General features: G+C 30.8%; 1 protein-coding gene across 3 annotated transcripts in view; it reads left to right on the forward strand.

The window, feature by feature from the left end:
- LOC118196990 (L-gulonolactone oxidase-like) overlaps positions 1–18,311 on the forward strand; it is an 80,244-nt gene that overhangs the window by 36,355 nt on the left and 25,578 nt on the right. For 2 of the 3 annotated variants that reach the window (XM_085815728.1, XM_085815730.1), the window contains 2 exons: positions 5,163–5,257; positions 16,200–16,349. In XM_085815728.1, coding sequence (XP_085671854.1) covers positions 5,163–5,257; positions 16,200–16,349 — 245 coding nt within the window. The remainder of the gene's footprint in view (positions 1–5,162; positions 5,258–16,199; positions 16,350–18,311) is intronic. The other variant, XM_085815729.1, reaches the window with a different exon arrangement.

Here is an 18,311-nt window from a genome sequence, read left to right on the forward strand (position 1 = left end):
ATCTTTGTCCAATAATAAATAAAGCATACAGCTGTTGTAAACAAGGCATTGCTATCATCAAGCCAGTTTCCAACCTGCATTCTAATTCTTTGCTTGGAATTTTTCACATTGCATTTCCATAAAATTCAGTTGTTTAAGAAGTACAGCTTTGTTACAAGTTTCTTAATTTCTTTTCTTGGGCAAAATGCCATATTTCGGAAGAAATGCAGTACTCTCTCTCTCATCAGATGCCAAAATTCACAGTCCCATTATGATTCATTATGAGAAAAACTAATATTCTGAATGTAAAATAAATACTTATAAGGAACCATTGAATTTCAAAGTACAAATCCACATGCGTTCAAACACATGTGCGCATAATTGTTTTTTGTCGATATTGTGGGTTGCCACATAAATACTTTTTAGCAACTTTTTAGCATTGCCTCATCAGTATTTTTTCACTACATTTTGATCATGGGGCTGATATTCAGAAAATACCAAAAATTTCTAATTTCCTCCCCTCTACAAAACTGAAACTCCAATTAAATTTTTGTAACTATGAAATTTAAATATTTAAATTAATTTTCAGTCAGAATGAAATAATGTCTTTTCTTTAATACTGACATTTTTTTTAACAGATATACTATGTAGTAATGCTTACTTTACAGCCATAAATATAAAGAAAATAGTTTTTCAAATTTTTTAACATCTATCTCCCTTCTTTTGGAAGATTTTATATGTTGTAATTTACGGTACAGCAAAATGAGTACTCTAAGGTATGTTCTAAATTTATAGTATTTTGCTTTCAGATTTACATTCAATTTTAAACATTTTTTCATAATTTTACTTCTGGAATACATTCAAAGAATACTGTTCTGAAAATGTTTACCATACCTATTTGTTTCTAAATTGATTAATTAAAAATTTTTCAATAAATTTCTATAAAAGTTTTGAGCAATCATGGCAATATTAAAATGCAACCAATGCTGTAAATTTAATATGCTCCACTAAAATTACCTGAATTATTTTTGTTACATGAATTATCTTTTAAAAAACTTTGAAAGATGATAGAATGATTCAGAGAAATGTTTTGCCTTCTGTTCCAAGTATAAATTGTTATCAATAAGCTGCAGTTGTTCAGTATTATATGTTGGATATTTTTTTTTTAACTGTTGAAGTTGAACTTTAAGTTTGTTTTGCAAAGTAGCAATAAAAATATTCAAAAAACAATATATTTTGAAAGCAAATATATCAGCAAAAAAATGTAAGGAAGGGACAATGAACTGAAAATAATTTTAAATCATCAAAAGTCTAAAAACTGGTTCTGCATTACGTGATTAGCTAGATTGTTAGCACTATTGGTTACAACCAATGTAAATTAAGTGAATTTATAAAATATGGCTAAAATAATAAAAGTAATGGAGAAATTAGGCAATCCTACAATCAAACCAAGAATTTTTCTAATGGTGTACATATAAAGCACACAAACAAAAATTAACAGGTTAACTAACTGGTTAATAGTTAATAGATTGAGGACTGATACATTTTCATTTACATTTAATGTTGTTTTCCACATGTGCAATATGAGGGAAACAGAAAAGCATATTTTTTAAGGTAGCTATTTATTTACAGAATGTTATTGAATATCTCTTTTTTCACATTATTTATGAAACTCTTCCTTACATAAGGAAATCTTATTAAATTTACACATATACTTTATTGTGTATCTTATTTTTCGTGCTGAATGCACTTTACATTATATTAATAATTATTTTGATATTCTAATATGAAAATTTTGATAAGGACATCTTTTCTGATAGCTTTAATAGCCATATAAAAAGTTAGTCCATTTACCATTAACCTTCCAAGTGCATAGGTTTTTGTGTCGGCTCATGAAAACCATATTGAAAATGCGTTTAATAGCTAAACTTGTATAATTACTTATTTTAGTCCCTGTTTTCAATAACTTTCAATCATTAAAGAAAGTAAAAAGGCATAAACAAAACAAACAAAAAAACTAATAATATGTGGTGTAGGAAACATCTTTTAGCAGTTACAGTAATCATGTAAATGTTCTTATAAATTATCAGTTAGACATGTTATAAATTGTATCAATTAAATTATTTATAAATTATGTCAGGTATATTATTAAAAAATAAAGATATTCCAAAGCATACATTGTAATAATAGCTCAGATTATTACCATGTTAAGTGCTAAGCATGTTTTGTTTTTCTGTGTGTTTAGTCCTTAATATTAAATTTCACTGATATGCGGGCAGTCAGAGATCTGTACAGAATTTAATGGAACAATGTGATTTCTCTAACTTGTGTAATATCAGTCAACAGTGACTGATGTAGCCTCCGAATGGAAAACATGCTGTCAGTCACCAGTGACTGATGAAATGCAAACAAAGTATAGGGCCAATCACCAATGGCTGACATAGCACTTATGTGTTAAGCAGCAATAATTATAATTTGAAAGGTAAATTAAAGGTGTTATGTCAAATTAACTGTGAATTTTTTGTTTACCAGACTGTGTGGAAAATAATCTTTTGTCTTATGAAATGGCAACCTTGTCAAGCTGGGTGGAGGATAAGTGCTTTTATAAAGTAACTTAGTGCTATGAACAAAATAGAAAGTATAAATTATAAACATTTCTTGTGTTAAAACATATGCAAATTGAGGTGTTGGTAAGAAATTTTTACTGTTAAAGTCAGAAAAGGTATTTCACTCTAAGATAATAATCCAATTTCTATGATGACATGCTTTTGTGTTTCCAGTGTGCAAATGTTAGTTATAAAGCACAAGAAATTTATGTTCTAGAAAGTGGAACATTTTGTTACGTTTTCTTTTTTATAAGAATATTGGAATTCTTTTAGATTTTTACCAAACTCTACTGTTAAGTTTTTATGATGTGTAGCTTTTGTTATAGTGGATTTCAATGTATCTGTTTGGTTTTTTAAATCAAAGTACTTGCAAGAGTATTTGTAATGTAAATCTAAAAATCCAACTTTGAGATTGAGGTGATCATGTTTTTGGAATTCTCAAGCAATGCTTTTAAAGTTCAAATTCAGAATTGAGTAAACTGCAGATGAGCCAGAAAATGTGTATATTAACTAGACTGCCTTAATTATGAAAATGTAAACATTTTATAGAAAAAAAGTGAGCCAACAAAAATGAAAGTAGGAAAATTTTTACAAAAATAAGCATATTATGTGTGACATCATTTTTAAGAAATGAATAGTATAAAGTAAAATTACTACATACAAATGGAAGTAGTATTTCATAGCTGCTAACTATCTAGTTCTCCTGGAAATCAAATCACCCAATTTCTAATTTTTAGTTTTAACTAAGAAAAATGTTTATCATCAATAAATTAAACTGTGTAAATTCCATTCTCCTACTGCTAGCGAATTTGAGCATAATTTTTTAATTAAAATTTTTGTGATTTAAATTGTCTTAATCTACTTGCATATTTATGGAACATTTTATGAACATTTAATGAGTGATGTTTAATCATTTAATTTTGTTTTATATTAATACAAGAAAGATTAAGTGTATTCATACAGCAGTAAATATATTATCTATTAATTTTATTTTCATAATTTTAAAAGTATTTTTCATAATTTTAAAATTGAAGCATTTCTTCCCTTTTCAGGATTTTGCCAGCATAAAAGAGAAAAAAAAAATAGAATATCCAATTAGATATTAATATATTTTACATCAGAATCATAGTATAAATGTTTCAGTAACTTTAATTATAAGTTTGCCAGAAAATTGCTAGGAAAAGCAGGGTTGCCACATTTGGAAAATATTGTGCTTTGATAAATTGTGAGAATAAATTGTGCTTTGATTCTTCATCAAGTGTCGTTGTCAGTCACTCCAAACCCATGAACCCGTAGAATGCAACAATATATTTGGGATTCTTTTAAAATGTCACTATACTGTGTGAAAACTTTCTGAAAACTCTTGCTTTACTCTTAAGAACCTCCCAATTTTTCATATTTCAAGGTTGGCAGCTATGGAAAATTTATAAATAAATTAGTTAATTTTTTTACTAATTGATTTTATTTTATAAATTTAAAACTAGTTTACATATAAATTGATTCTTAATTTATTGTAGTCTGTTTTTCTAAAGTAGGCACATAAAGACTGCAGGCAGCCCTTCCCATTTGTAATTGTAATACTTGTCATTATCATCATCACACTACTAATTTCCTCCACCTCATTTGATACTTAGTTCGAATCAATCTTCATTTTCATAATTTTCATGAAGTGAAACATGCTGAATGGAAACAAAGTAAGGGGAAAAAATTAACGCAAATTGTCTGGAAAATGACTCTTTAAAATCCTATTCTAAAGTAACAGACTATAGTGGAGTAATTTTACGTAAAAATACAAATTTAAAATTCTTCATCATCTTTTGCAATTTCTGTTATGCTGCTTGCTTGCTTTTTTTTTTTTTTTTTTTTTTACAGTTGCAGTATTTGTAAATCTGCTGCATTGCACAGCACTTCTGTTATTACCTTTAACCCTCTGAGCATCATCATCACTTTTATCCGCTCATGAGGTTTCCTGCAACTCTGTATATATTAACTTGATTAAAATATTTTGTTTTCTTGCATTCCTTAGAAATCTAAATATTCTCTTAATGAATAGAAAATTGTAAAACCAAAGAGTACAATAAATGATTATACTAATATAATTAATAAATGCTATTTAAAATGAAATTCTATTTTAGCAGATTCAAAATGCTGCACTACTTACTTAGACAGTTAAACGCTTTCATTTATCATTCTGTTTATGCTCCTTTCTAGTGGCTGAAAGGATTAAGCCATTTGGTTACTAGTAATTCAACCTGATTCGAACACAAGCAGACTGGTTGCATTTTTGATTTTCCTCATATGTAATGTGAATATGAGCCAGTTTCCCATAAAAATGTCCTCTGCAAAGGCACACCAGTTCCATAGCCAAATAGCTTTGCTATTTTCATTTAATCTAACAGCTTCTTTTGCTTGAAATTACACCAACAAAGGCTTATCAAATGTGGAATGCTTCTGAGTTTCCAAGAAGGTTGGATTTTTAGATGGTCTGGGATTTTTAGACTTTTACTGTTTTAATAATTCTATATGACTTTGTTGCTGATTCCTTAGTATTTTAATTTAACTTCTTTCTTACCACAGCCCATTACAAAGGTGTCTTGGCTGCAGAAATGTTATGATTGGTTTTGGAACTATGGCATTGGTTATTATTCTTTGGAATTTTGTTATTATTTGAGGTAAGTTAAAACAATATTATTCTTTTGTTGGTCAGCATTGTTTTCATGTTGCTGTATTATAATTGGCAAACCATAAAGAAGTTATAAGATTCTGGATTTATATCATTCTAGGCAAAGCATTTGTCAAATACTTCCCCCCCTCCCTTAATCATTTTTCTTTGAAAAAAAAAGTTTACAATTCCCTTTACTCTATTTTTTACACTTGTTATAGAGTAAAGATCATCTCTTGAAATTTGCAGTATGCTTTAACAGAGTTATCGGGCTTAAGAGGAAAATTATTTTTTTAAATCAATTTCATTTGTCTAATATAAATTAAATTAAAAAGTAAAGCCATTTATTTATATAAAATATCTAATGAGTGGTCAAATGAAACAGGACTGGGGACATTAACACATTGAGTGCAACAGAGGACTACTTTGTTTTATGTTCTTATTTTTCTTTCAAGCTGAGACAATGGTACAGCCAATGCACACATATACGAATGGCAAAAAGGTGACTTCTCAAAGATGAGTAGTTAGGGAAAAAAGGACCCAAAAGCGTAGACTGGTTCAAGAATAGAAAATTTTTTGTTTGTTTTTGAAAGTATTTATTGTCCACTAAACTGGAAATATTCAGAAGAGAGAGAGATAGGTATACATCAAGTGAATTATTTTTATCATCCAAACATCAACATAGCCGAGTATTACATTTGTCATTGTTGGAAGATGATCATTCATTAGACCAACAGTGGAACTTGACAATGACGTTGTGGCATAAGTGCTAAATGAAACCAAAATAAATGGTTTCATCCAAAAGGCAATCAGACATCCTTTTCGGATTATTAGTGCCAAAAATAATAAAAAATAAATAATTTTCAATAAATTAAAAATAAATAAGTTTTAGTTAATTTCTTGAAATTACTACATTTGTTTCTTAACTTTGATACTGTTGGTCCCTAGAAGGTGATGCCGGTGAGTCAGAAAGTTTACCGACGTTGGCCGAACAGAAAGTTCAGTAGGTTAACAGTTAGGGATCAGAACCGCACTCAATGTGTTAAATCCTCAGATTATTTCTAGAGGAAGGGAATAGTTTCTATGAAGCAACATAAAAACAAGAAATTCACAGGATATGTTCACTAAACAGTTGTTTAATAAATTCAACATAGAATGTTTCTAAAGTTCAACACAAACATGAACTACAGCAAAAAATTTCACTTTTGGCAGGGAAATCCAGTCTTGAAGAAACAGTATATCACAGTTTTTTGTGAAAAAATAGGGTGGTAATATTACAAAATGGGTTCTAATAAGAAATAAGTCTACCCCTAGCTGCAATACATTGCCGACGGCAATGTTCCATGCTGTCAATTAAGTTGTTGGCCAATGAAATGGGAAGCAATGACCAGATATGAAAGCTCATCTAACAATCTTGGAGGAGGACTTAAAGCAGCAACCTGTCTCCCAAGGTAGTCTCAAAGATGCTGTATCACATTCAGGTCTGTGGATTGAGGAGCTATACCGTGACCCTCAAAATATTCTTCAGCAACCCAAGTTCGGTGCAATCGCACATTGCCATCAATCAGAAAAAATCCAGGACCAATAGCAGCAGCATATGGGCAGACATGTTGATCAAGGATCTTGTCTTATATCTCACACTGGTCAAAGTTCCTCCATGGAACATATGCAGGTCAGACCACGGAGAAAGAACCCAGCCCAAACCATTGTTCCCTCACCTCTGTAACTGTGCCTTTCAACAATGTGGGATTGGTACTATCTGGTGTTTTGTTCCCTCCAAATCAGCTGACAACCTAAATCACTCTCCATTGTGAACCTGGACTTATATGTGAAGAGAACAGATGCCCATTGTTCATTAGTCCAGGAGACAATGGTCTTTCAACCTCCGCTTCAATGCTCTCTTTCAATATGAATGGTGTTCCTACAAGAGACTACCTAATCATGTAAAAACTGGCCCTATATTGATCAATTTAATATCAATCTAAAGTCCTTAACGAGGTGAAGCATTCATTTCATATAATTTTGATGTCTGTAAGTCAACATCTTCAAAAATTATTCACTTTTGAAGTCTGCATATTAAAAGTATTTTTTTAACGTTGTCTCGTCATTTAACGGCTATTAATGACAATATAAATTCTTTAAATTTGAATTCAATGTACTAAAAATGTAATTTCATTTATTAATTTTGCAAAGTTGTATAGCTTATATTTTTCTATTGTCTCGTAGGTTTTATATAGGAAATATTACTGTTGTAAAGGATTATTCAATATATTCCAGTTTTTGCTTGGTGTTATTATTTTAAAATTTTTCGAAAGCCATTCTCTCAATATTTTGATACTTTATTACATATTTGAACTTTATATTTACATATACTTTATTACATATTAATATCACATATTTGAACTTTTAAATTTAAACTTTACTGATAAAAATTGTAATGTCAAGTAGTAATTTTTATATCTTTGAATAGCTAAATCTTTGCTCTTTCATAAGATCTAAATTTTGGGAGGAAATACTTTAATTTGTGATAGATATTTCCTGAAATATCAAATTTTAAATTCTATTTATTTTTAAATTTGATTGCCAGACATTGTTGAATACTAACACTCATAAAGTATAATAGTGCATGCAAAATTTAATTTTATAGGAAATAAATACTTTATACTAAAATTCTTCACATTAATAATTTATTTAATAATAATAAACTTTTGAAAAAGGATCTCAACGACTCCACTTACTAAAATATTATCATTAAAATTAATAAAGTTTATACTTACCTGGCTTTCAATTTGCCTGTAAAACTTCTTTTCTAGCATCGTTATTGTTGAGTGGTATCATTTATCATCATTTCGTCTCTTTTTAAGTAGTAATTTGACTATATATTTTGTAATCGTTTAAAGGAGGATTAATAGGAGTTATTATTTAACTATGGCAGCTACGAAAAACACAGAACACAAGAAGATATCCAAGAAGAACACCGAACACAAGAAGATCCACCATGTGCAGATAGCGGTAGGCCTTCATTTTTAACTCCACATACATAAAGATCTGTTTCATAACATTCAAAATCACATTATAGTAATATACATGGAGATATATCAGATTCAGTTATAACAGACACTAGTGCTAAGGACAGTAGCATTAACCAGAGTTCGTACGGTCCTTAAAAGTCCTGCATTGTTTTGGAATTGATTTTTGGTCCTTAAAAGTCCTTAATTTCGATAAAATTTGGCAGGAGGTCCTCAATTTTTATCAGCTAAAATTTCTGTCTGTTTTTAAGACTGCCATTTTGAATGTGAATTAGCATTTTGGACAAATATTTTTGGCGATTCATTTACAAATATACTTATCTTTTAAATGGGTGAATAGGTTCATGGGTTATAATTTATTCCTATTTCTAATATAAACAGTGGGATACTCAAGTTTCTGAGCAAGAAGTGAAGCAAAGCATTTCGAAATTATTTCATTTTTTCTAATTAAGAGCTCTTAAACAACTCTTCGCATTTGGAAATGTAAATTCTTTATTAAACGGTTCCAAATTTGGCAATTTTAAGATCAGTTTCTATAAAAAAAACTTTTAATTCGGGAATCTGGGAATTTTTGACTATCTTTTTTTAAAAATATAACATTGATAAATTTTATTAAAATAATGTTAATATATTGAAATTGTATTCAAGAAACAACATTAAAATTAAACATTTTTATTTTTGGCTATCATATAAAGTGACATTACTTTCGATTTAGTCAACTTTATACAATATTTTGAATTTGAAAAATAAACAAGGTAATAACTGCTTTCCGATTTAGCACAACTTATGAAACAATTCTTAGAAAAAGCAAAACAGTTATGTAATTAATTAAAACTGCCTTCATTGTAATTTTTCATTACATTTTAATTAAGAGTTTTCCCATGTCATTTTTTTCTATAAAATTAATTTAATACGTTTTCCTCTGATTTTTTTTTTAAATATTTCAACCCTTTTTGCTATTGCAGAATTGGTAGGAGTAATTTTTTTAAGGACTTTAGACACTGTAACTTACAAAGTTTAGAAGGATTTTAAGGCAAGATTTACAGACCCACAAATCTAGAAGATTCCAGACAAATGTCTTCATGATATTAACACGTAATGGATGTATTTTACAGAAAGTTTGTGATAAACTTTTACTTTGTGGAGGATTTTCTGAAAAACAATGAAAACGTAACATTTAAATATTTTACTTTTGATACTAGAAGTCTTTTTCGTAATATGTTTATCTTCTCAGTGTTTTCTCTGCTTTTCAGTAGACACAAGCATGGAAAATATCAAAAATTCTTCTAATCTTATCACATGGACAGGCATTTATAGAAAGGAATTTTTCTATTAATAAAAAAATTGAAAACTGACAATTATCTTGTATGTATCAATGCATCTTATACATCTTAATGCATCATCCTATTCTTATAAGTCTCAATGCATCGTCGGTGGCATAGCTAGGGTGGGGCAAAGGGGGGACATCTGTCTCCAGGCGTAGCATCTATAGGATGCCAAATTGATGTTACAAAATTTTAGAATTAAATGCTTTTCATTCTTAACATACAGGAGGGGACGCAAAATCTTCAGTTGTTCCTGGGCACTGATAACTATAGCTACAGTTTTTGCATCAAACACAAGGCTGGTGCTATGCATTTTCCCAACTGATATAATCTCTGTGGATCCTAAATTCTAAAATTTTGCCACTTCTTGATTTTTTCTCGGTGTGTTACTAAATTCTAAAAATTCTCCTACACCGGTTCTGTAACCGGCCCTTACCCTAAATCATTTCATATTTACTCTGAATGTTCACATTACCTAAGAAATAAAATCAACACCTTTTCCTATAAAATCTACATGCATTTATTTTTTTAGAATAGCAGAAATCTTTAATTAAATTTAAAAATTCTAAAATGAAGAGGAAACATAATAAAAAAAAAAGAAACCGAATACATAAAGAGAAAGGAAATTATTCTTCAAAGATTTATAGAGTTATTATTATGTAAATTAAACAGTTGTTTATAATTTCAGCCTTTGCTCTAAAGGTAATTTGTACAAAAGTAATTTTAAAATGTCTAGGGTGTAATCATAACCAATTGATCAGTTGAGAAAAATAATTGCATGATGGTTATGATGGGTATGAGAGTTTGGCATGATGGGTTAAGAGTTTTTTAATTCTTTATATGAAAGTATATTTGAAACCTGTGAATGTAGCAAAGCTTTACGGGGAACTAAAGTAAAATATCATACATAAAGTTTCGTCAGAAACAACTGAACAAAGCAAAATATTGATGTTACAATCAAAGGAAAAATATTCGATGTAGAATAACTCCAATCGCTTGTTCTAAAAATAATACGCGGCATTTTACGCACAAATTCTTCAGCAGAAGTCAGACTCGTGGCTTTTGTTTATGACACAAATTCTTTACCATGAGTCAAACTAGTGGCTTTTGTTTATGGCACAAATTCTTTACCACGAGTCAGACTTGTGGTTATAGGCCAAAGGATTAACTGGGTTACAGCCCCAGGAACTCGAAGTTATGACAAAAACTGCGTCAGACAAGCCAGAGCACAACTAACTTTCAAAACTTGCCAAGCGTGCCTACATAAGGCTTTCAGGTTTGTTCTGGTGACAGGCCTCTCTCTAGACAAATAGTAGCGGTGGGAACAGCTAGTCTTCTGTAACGAATCATGCTGATTATGATTTTGCTTCTCAATTTAACCTGTGCCGTTTGACATAAAATCTACCTGGTAAATAGCAGCTAGATTCCTAAACCTGTGAACTGAGCAAGTACGTGACAAAATGATACAAATAAGAAAAATATCAACATAAAGCTAAATTAGTAATACGTAAATAAAATGTCACTAATCTTCTTTCAAATTTGCCCTTCTTTTATAAGGGTAAAATATTTAATGCTACCTGATAAATTTTATAAAGTTGATTTTATTCACAAATTTGTGTTATAATTATGTTTAATAATAATGCATTATACTTGTGCATCTGTTTTATTCTTACAACGGTATCACTTAAGTGAAGTTCAGGCATAGCTAATATCTTTAATTGAATTTATTCAGGTCCCATTTTTTGATGGGTCCTTAATTTTTTTCATCAATGATCCTTAAAAGTTCTTAAATTCCATGTGCAGAAACATGTACGTTTCAAATGGACAAGATTGTAATGTCCTAATTTTGCTTCCAAAACTCTTGTGCCAGTGAATTTACTGATTCTGCATTTAAGTATGCTTAGAAAGTTCAAAAGGTATCCTTTCTCATGAGACTATTTCAAAGAAACTCTCTAATATTTCTTGTATATTTTCAAAATTGTAACAAAACAAAATGCAGTAGTAGCGCAACTTGAAGGACAACTAGAACAATCACAAAATATAGAAAACTATTTGCAAGGTTTAGTGGAGGTAAAAAACAAAGATGTTTCGAATGTGATAACAGAGGACACCTTAATAAAGAATGCAATTCTCCACAAGAAAAATGTGTTAACTGCAAGCATGCTAATACGCATTATCATTTGAATTTGGATATCAATCATAGTAGTGTAAGTAAAAATTGTGCAAGTAAACAAAGAGAAATGGATCTGTTAATTAAAAAGATTAATTATGAACGTAGTTAAAATAACCCAATTAAATTTAAAGCACTCGTGGAGTGCAAGTGCAAAATTAAAAGTTGACATTGAAAATATTCCAAATTTAAAAAGAGCTTTCATGCAAGAACCTTACCTCATTAGAAATGTGGTAAGTGGCTTTTCACAATGATATAGGATCTATTCTCACTAAATACAAGCTGCAATAATTGTAAAAGAAGGCTCTTTTTCAATCCTTCAGATTCTCACAATGAAGAAAATAACAGTAATCAAAGTAGAAGGATCACCCTCTTTTATATTAATCTCAGTCTACTGTTCATCAAGCACAGAAATTGATCCGGTATTAATTACATTAGAGGGAATAATAAATTATGCAGGCGATCTTCCAATAGTTATCTGCGGCGACTTTTAATTATATCTGATTTGCTATAGCAGTTTGATATAGTCAGACATTTATTTTCATTAAAGGTAAATGAGTATGCAGAACTAGGAAATAATTGTCAGGACAAATTTTGCTATTTCATGGACTTGGAATTATAATTTTTGCCACTGATTTTCTGGAACAGAATTTCTTGAACGCCTGATTTTATCTGCGAACAAGTACTGTAGTTGCAGTTATCTTATTTTTCTTATCTTTTTTTAACTAAATTAAGCTGATTTCTCGCTATAATGTTAATTCAGAAATAAGTATTTTTAGCAAAACATTCTTTCCCTAAGCGAGCGTTCATTGCTACTTCTGCGGCCATTAATTTTTGGTTACTACACCTGATTGCTCCTTTTTTACTACATGACCCCAACCCATCTGCAGACATACGGATAGAAGTTGAACTCCATCCATACGTCATCCGTCACTGCACATCAACCGGATTGCACACGTCAATCAAAGTGAATTCGCTCGCTGAAAGGAGAAACGCATACGCAGCAGTGGAAACGGGCCTTAAAGCAGTTCATTTTGAAATTCATATGGATATGGGGCCTACTTCTCAAAGACTCAAAATGAGAATTGAAAACTCTTAATGACTTACATTAAGGCAGGAGATAACAGATCTTTCTTGTTCAGAATTTAATTTGAATTCTGATACAGAAATTAATTGTACAATTAAAGAAATTTCAGAAAAATTATAGACATTTAAGGCATTTACCATCTAATAAAACACACAAAACTACAAAAACTTGGTGGAGACATGCTCTCACACAGGAAAAAAGACAGCTAAAGAAATTGCGCAAAAACTATCAAAATGCAAGGAATCAAGAGAGGGAAGATAAATGCCAAGTCTACAATAAAGCAGTGGCGGCTTATAAAAGAAATATATATAATGCCAAATTACAGACTTGCGAGAGTTTAAAACTGAAATCTCCCTTTATTACTTACTATGATATAGTTAAAGGCAAGGGATATAAAGCACTTGAACTGTGTAAAATTAAAAGGACAGATGGCAATTGGACAAACACAGTTGAAGATACTCCACACTATATCATTAGTGTTCACTTCCCTCAGGACAACATTGAGGATGACAAGGAAGAACACAGAGAGATAAGAAATCGTTCTATGATGATCACAGATGTTGATCTCCCAATAACTACCCAAGAAATAAACAATATCATCAAATCTACAAAAAGAAGAAAAGTGCCCGGGGGATGACGAACTTTCCATAGATATTGTCTGTATTGCTAATCCAAATCTAATGACTCGAATTATGAACAGATGTTTAGAAATTGGTTACTTTTCAGAAGAATGGAAGATTGGTAATTTAGTCCTTTTTCAGAAAGAAGGGAAAGATGTTACAAATCCCGATTACTGCAGACCCATTTGCCTTTTATCGGCTTGAGGTAAGATATTAGATAAGATTACTACACGACAACTAACTCATTTTTTGATTGCAAAGAAAATACTCAATAGCCAACAACATGGTTTCGCAGCAGGTCATAGCACAATTGATGAAGTAAATAACCTAGTTAATGAAATTCATAACAATAGAATGAACAATCTTCATACTTGTGTTATTTCTTTAGACATTGCATCTGCGTTCAATAACCTTAGGTGGCTTGGATTGATATCAAGGTTAAGTGAAGTCAAATGTCCAAGAAATCTTTTTTGCATAATTCGAAGTTATTTAAGCAACCGGAAAATACAAAATAGAAGAGATGAAGTCAATATCTCACATTCTTATCAGAAAGGAGCATCTCAAGGTTCCAACCTAGGGCCCACTTTATGGAATATCTTGGCCGATAGAGCTTTAAATTTAGAATTTGACACAGGCGTAAAAATTCAAGCCTATGCCGATAATTTCTTAGTCACCATTTCTGGTAGCAACAGACTGCAAATTGAAGAAAAGGCTCATAGAGATTTAGAAAAACTTAAGCACTGGAACAACAAATACCAACTTAATTTTAGTATTGATAAAAACCAAATTAATTTTGTTTTCTAAAGGCACTAAATTACATAGATCGCCTCCACATATTAAGTGGGACAACATTACCGTCTCAAGAAGTTTTACATTAAAATACTTGGGTTTTATTCTTGATCAGAAACTTGCATGGATTCCACACTTAGTACATTTAAAGGGGAAAACATAAAATTTAATTAATAAACTAAATCGGATCATTTCTCGAAACTGGAGCAGAAAAGAAAAATTACGTAAAATACTTTATCTAAGAGCTATCGAGCAATTAATACTTTATGGGTGTCCCATGTGGTTCACGAGAACCGCACGTCAAAAGCAAAAACTTTCACAAATACAAAGGTCAGTTCTTTTATGTGTTACCAAGTGTTATTCAATATCTCCCACATCACCTTTGCAAGTTCTCTCGGGCCTTATGCCTTTAGACATAAATGCTGAGATGGGGAGAAAATTCTTTAATTCATTATAAGGAAAACTTGGAAATAGGCAATCTTGTTATATGGTACAATATCTTAGAAGAAAAAGTGCCGTACTTTTACATACATCCTGCTGTTGAAGACGTAATTCCCTGTCATAAAAATACTCCAAACACAGGAAAATATCGCAATCTTTACAGATGGAGCTAAGATTGGTAAAAAATGTAGGTGCGGCTTTCATTATGTACAACAACGGGCACGAAGTTCATTCAGAAATTTATAGATTAAATGATATGGCTTCTGTGTTCAAAAGCAGAGATTCTTGCTTTAAAAAAAGCACTCATTTGGATAGGTTCCACAATAACTGACAACATTCCTATTTGTATTTTTACAGATAGCCATAGTTCCCTTTAAAGTTTAAATAGTGTTAAAATTATGAAAAGAAGCATTCTTAGCCTAAAAGAAATCATAAAACTCTTTTATTTATTAAAACTTTATCTATTAAAAACTCTTTTTCCAGCTTCTGGAGTGCCATCTCTTCAGTCAAAGCACCTTTCTTCAGTGACCTTTTGCAGACAGGTATAACTTTTGCATGTACCCCAATACATCAGTTGGCTTATAAAAAAAATGCTTTAAATGCAATTACTGAAAAGTACCATGCTTATGAAAAGTTGGGCATGACAAATTAGTAAGTAGTTTGAGAATGACTGATTCTATGATCTCCATTCGAGAGTTTGAGAATTGAAAAGTTAAGGGCTTAAAAAAAGGAAAATTGAAGTAACTTATAAATGCACTTCAGTATTTGCATAGTTATTTATAATGCAAGTTTTATAAATAAAATAATAATAATAATAATAATAATAATTTGCTTTGTAACTGGATAGCAGTGATTTAAGAAAAATGTACAAAACCAATAATTAAAAAAAAAAAAAAAAAAAGCTGTGTCACAACTTTTCTCAAACATTTTCAAATAGGAACCATTTTTATAAATTAGCATTCTATAATTTATATATTTAGGGCTTTCATATGCATGTGTTTGGGTGGAGACAGGTCTGGAGCCACAGCAGATGTAGCTGTACTAGGTGGCAGTTTTTTTAGAATTTAGAGAAGAGCTGAGCAATAAAATTTAGGGATAACAAAATTTTTAGAATTTGGGGAAAGAACCGGCAAGCATAATGAATAGGTGGGAAAATTTCCAGAATTTAGGGAGGCCCATTCGCGGCAGAATTTTAAGTTCCACAGAGCTGACTAGTGTTGCCATTCTCGGAGGACTTCGTGTTTTAAAAATTTGGTGGCTGTAGATCTTTTTCTCACAATGCGAGAAACTTATATAGATACAGATTCTTCACCATTCGGTAATAAAAATTTCAGTTTAAAAATCACCCATACTTAATATTTCCCTTTTTAATTTAGCCTCTGAGTTAATATGCCATAAATATCCAATTAATTCATAAAGGTTTTTGAAACCAATAATTTCCGTAGAAGTTTGAGCTTCTGTAATTCTAAAATAAATTTTTTTCCTTTGCAGCACTTACCACCCATTTCTTGTACCATACATTAACAGAATATTCTACAGTCTTATGTATTCCATGCCTGTTTCAAAAGTAGATAGAAGCTATAAAATCTTTAACTTTGAGTGCCTTTTTAAGCAATACGTCAATGAATGGGCTATTCCAAAGTAAGTGTTGTTAATACATTTCTCCATTTTCGTTTTTGCATTTCCTTGCAGTCTGTAATGCTATTTCCTTTTAAATTTAAACTCAATTTGATCAAATAGTAGATTTACCATATGGCTTATATGAACATGACAATTCTGTTTTATTATGACTATGGGCTATCAATTTAATAAAATTCATAGTTTTGATATATTTTGGTAGGGAAAACATCTTTAACAGAGTCTAATTATTATTATTTTTCTTTTTTTGGATGGAAGGGGATCATTATGATAGTCTAACATGCCATGCTATCTGGCAGTGTTGACTTTTCATGAGACGGAAGACTTATTTTTTATGTCATCTGGTAGATAATTTATTGACTGGGATTCAGTATGATGTGGGATCTGTAATTTCTTGTTCAAATTATATCTGTGTTATTTAAAAGAAATTCAGTTCTAAATTACTTAAATCTTTTACTTTTTAGTCACTTCTAGTATAGTTTAAAAAAAAAAAAAAAATTTTACTGTATTTGCAGTTATATTTTTATTAATGTTCAAATGCTGTGTTTTATGTACTTCATCATAGAATTGTCTGGATTTTATTTTAATAATATAAAGTTATAATCTATCTTTCTAAGAATTATGACCATTTGCAGAATTACCGTAAATAGTAAAAGGCATTTTTAGTGCATTATATTATGCACCCTAATCCCCTCTTCCATGCATACAATGCATTTTCATTATTGTGAAATGGAAAAGAAGGAGTACTGCACTTCCTGTAATTATTTTCAAAAGGAAGAGACTAATTTATTAGTGTTTTCAGTCCTGGCACGATTAATAAGCATCAAAACTTGTGATTTATAGACTATAACATATTACTGGAAAAATAATTACAAATTATATGTAAATTTACCATTGCTGTATGTGTGCATACTTAACTGTTTTTTCTGAAATTAAGTAAATATGGTCATGTATGTCAATTCTGTCTCCATGCAGGTAGTCAGTTACTGCCTAGGCTTGGCCATTTGGTTTAGATTGTGGTGATTGTTTCCTGCGAGTTTTGTGTTCTGTTTCACGGAAATAAAAATTTATTAATTTTTTATTGTGCAATTTTTATCAAAATGAAATGAAGTGAAACAACACTATAACAAATATAAAGTAAACAAAGACTCTTTTCGAAAATGGATTCTAAAATGGATTCAGAAGAGATTTTTCATGACATCTGTATGTATGTATGTATCTCACATAACTCAAAAACAAGCAGCCATAGAATGATAAAATTTTGTGAATGTATGTTACCCAGTTATCTCTCTATATATACAAGGTCCAGCTATTAATTTCCAGGACTGACGTAACTGTAGGAGAATGAAAAGTCGGAAGATGGCACTAATGATTGGATATTGAAGAGCGTTTTCTTGCGCATGTGCAGTGCAATCAGCGCCATTCTGAAGTAAGTTGTTCTCGTGGGAAGGCGCATTAAAATGTAGCTCTTAAATTCCTATTGACGAAGTAAAAATGAAGCAAAGAATTAACATTAAATTTTGCTTCAAATTTGGCAAGACAGCTGCGGAAACCTACGAAATATTAAAACAAGTTTACGGCGAGGAATCATTATCACGCTCAAGAACTTTTGAATGGTTTAAACGCTTTCGGGACGGGCGCGAAAGCGTCGAAGATGATCCACACACAGGTCGGCTACAGTCCGTACGCATGCCAGTAGCAATTGAAAAAGTTACCAATATGGTGAAATGTGATTGTCGATTTACTATTCGAGTACTCGCTAATGATTTCAACATGGACAAAGAGACGGTTCGGTGAATTTTGACGCAAGACCTAGGCAAACGCAAGATTTATTCCAGATTCATTCCTCACCATTTAAGGGACGAACAAAAGCAATTGAGACTGGATGCATGTGGCGAACTTATCGACAACGCTGATGCTGACCCTTCATTCCTGGATAGGATATTCATGGGAGACAAGTCTTGG

Source organism: Stegodyphus dumicola, chromosome 4 (assembly GCF_044657685.1).
Source record: "Stegodyphus dumicola isolate Sdum_Otavi_A_Nest chromosome 4, ASM4465768v1".
NCBI classification, from domain to species: Eukaryota; Metazoa; Arthropoda; class Arachnida; order Araneae; family Eresidae; genus Stegodyphus; species Stegodyphus dumicola.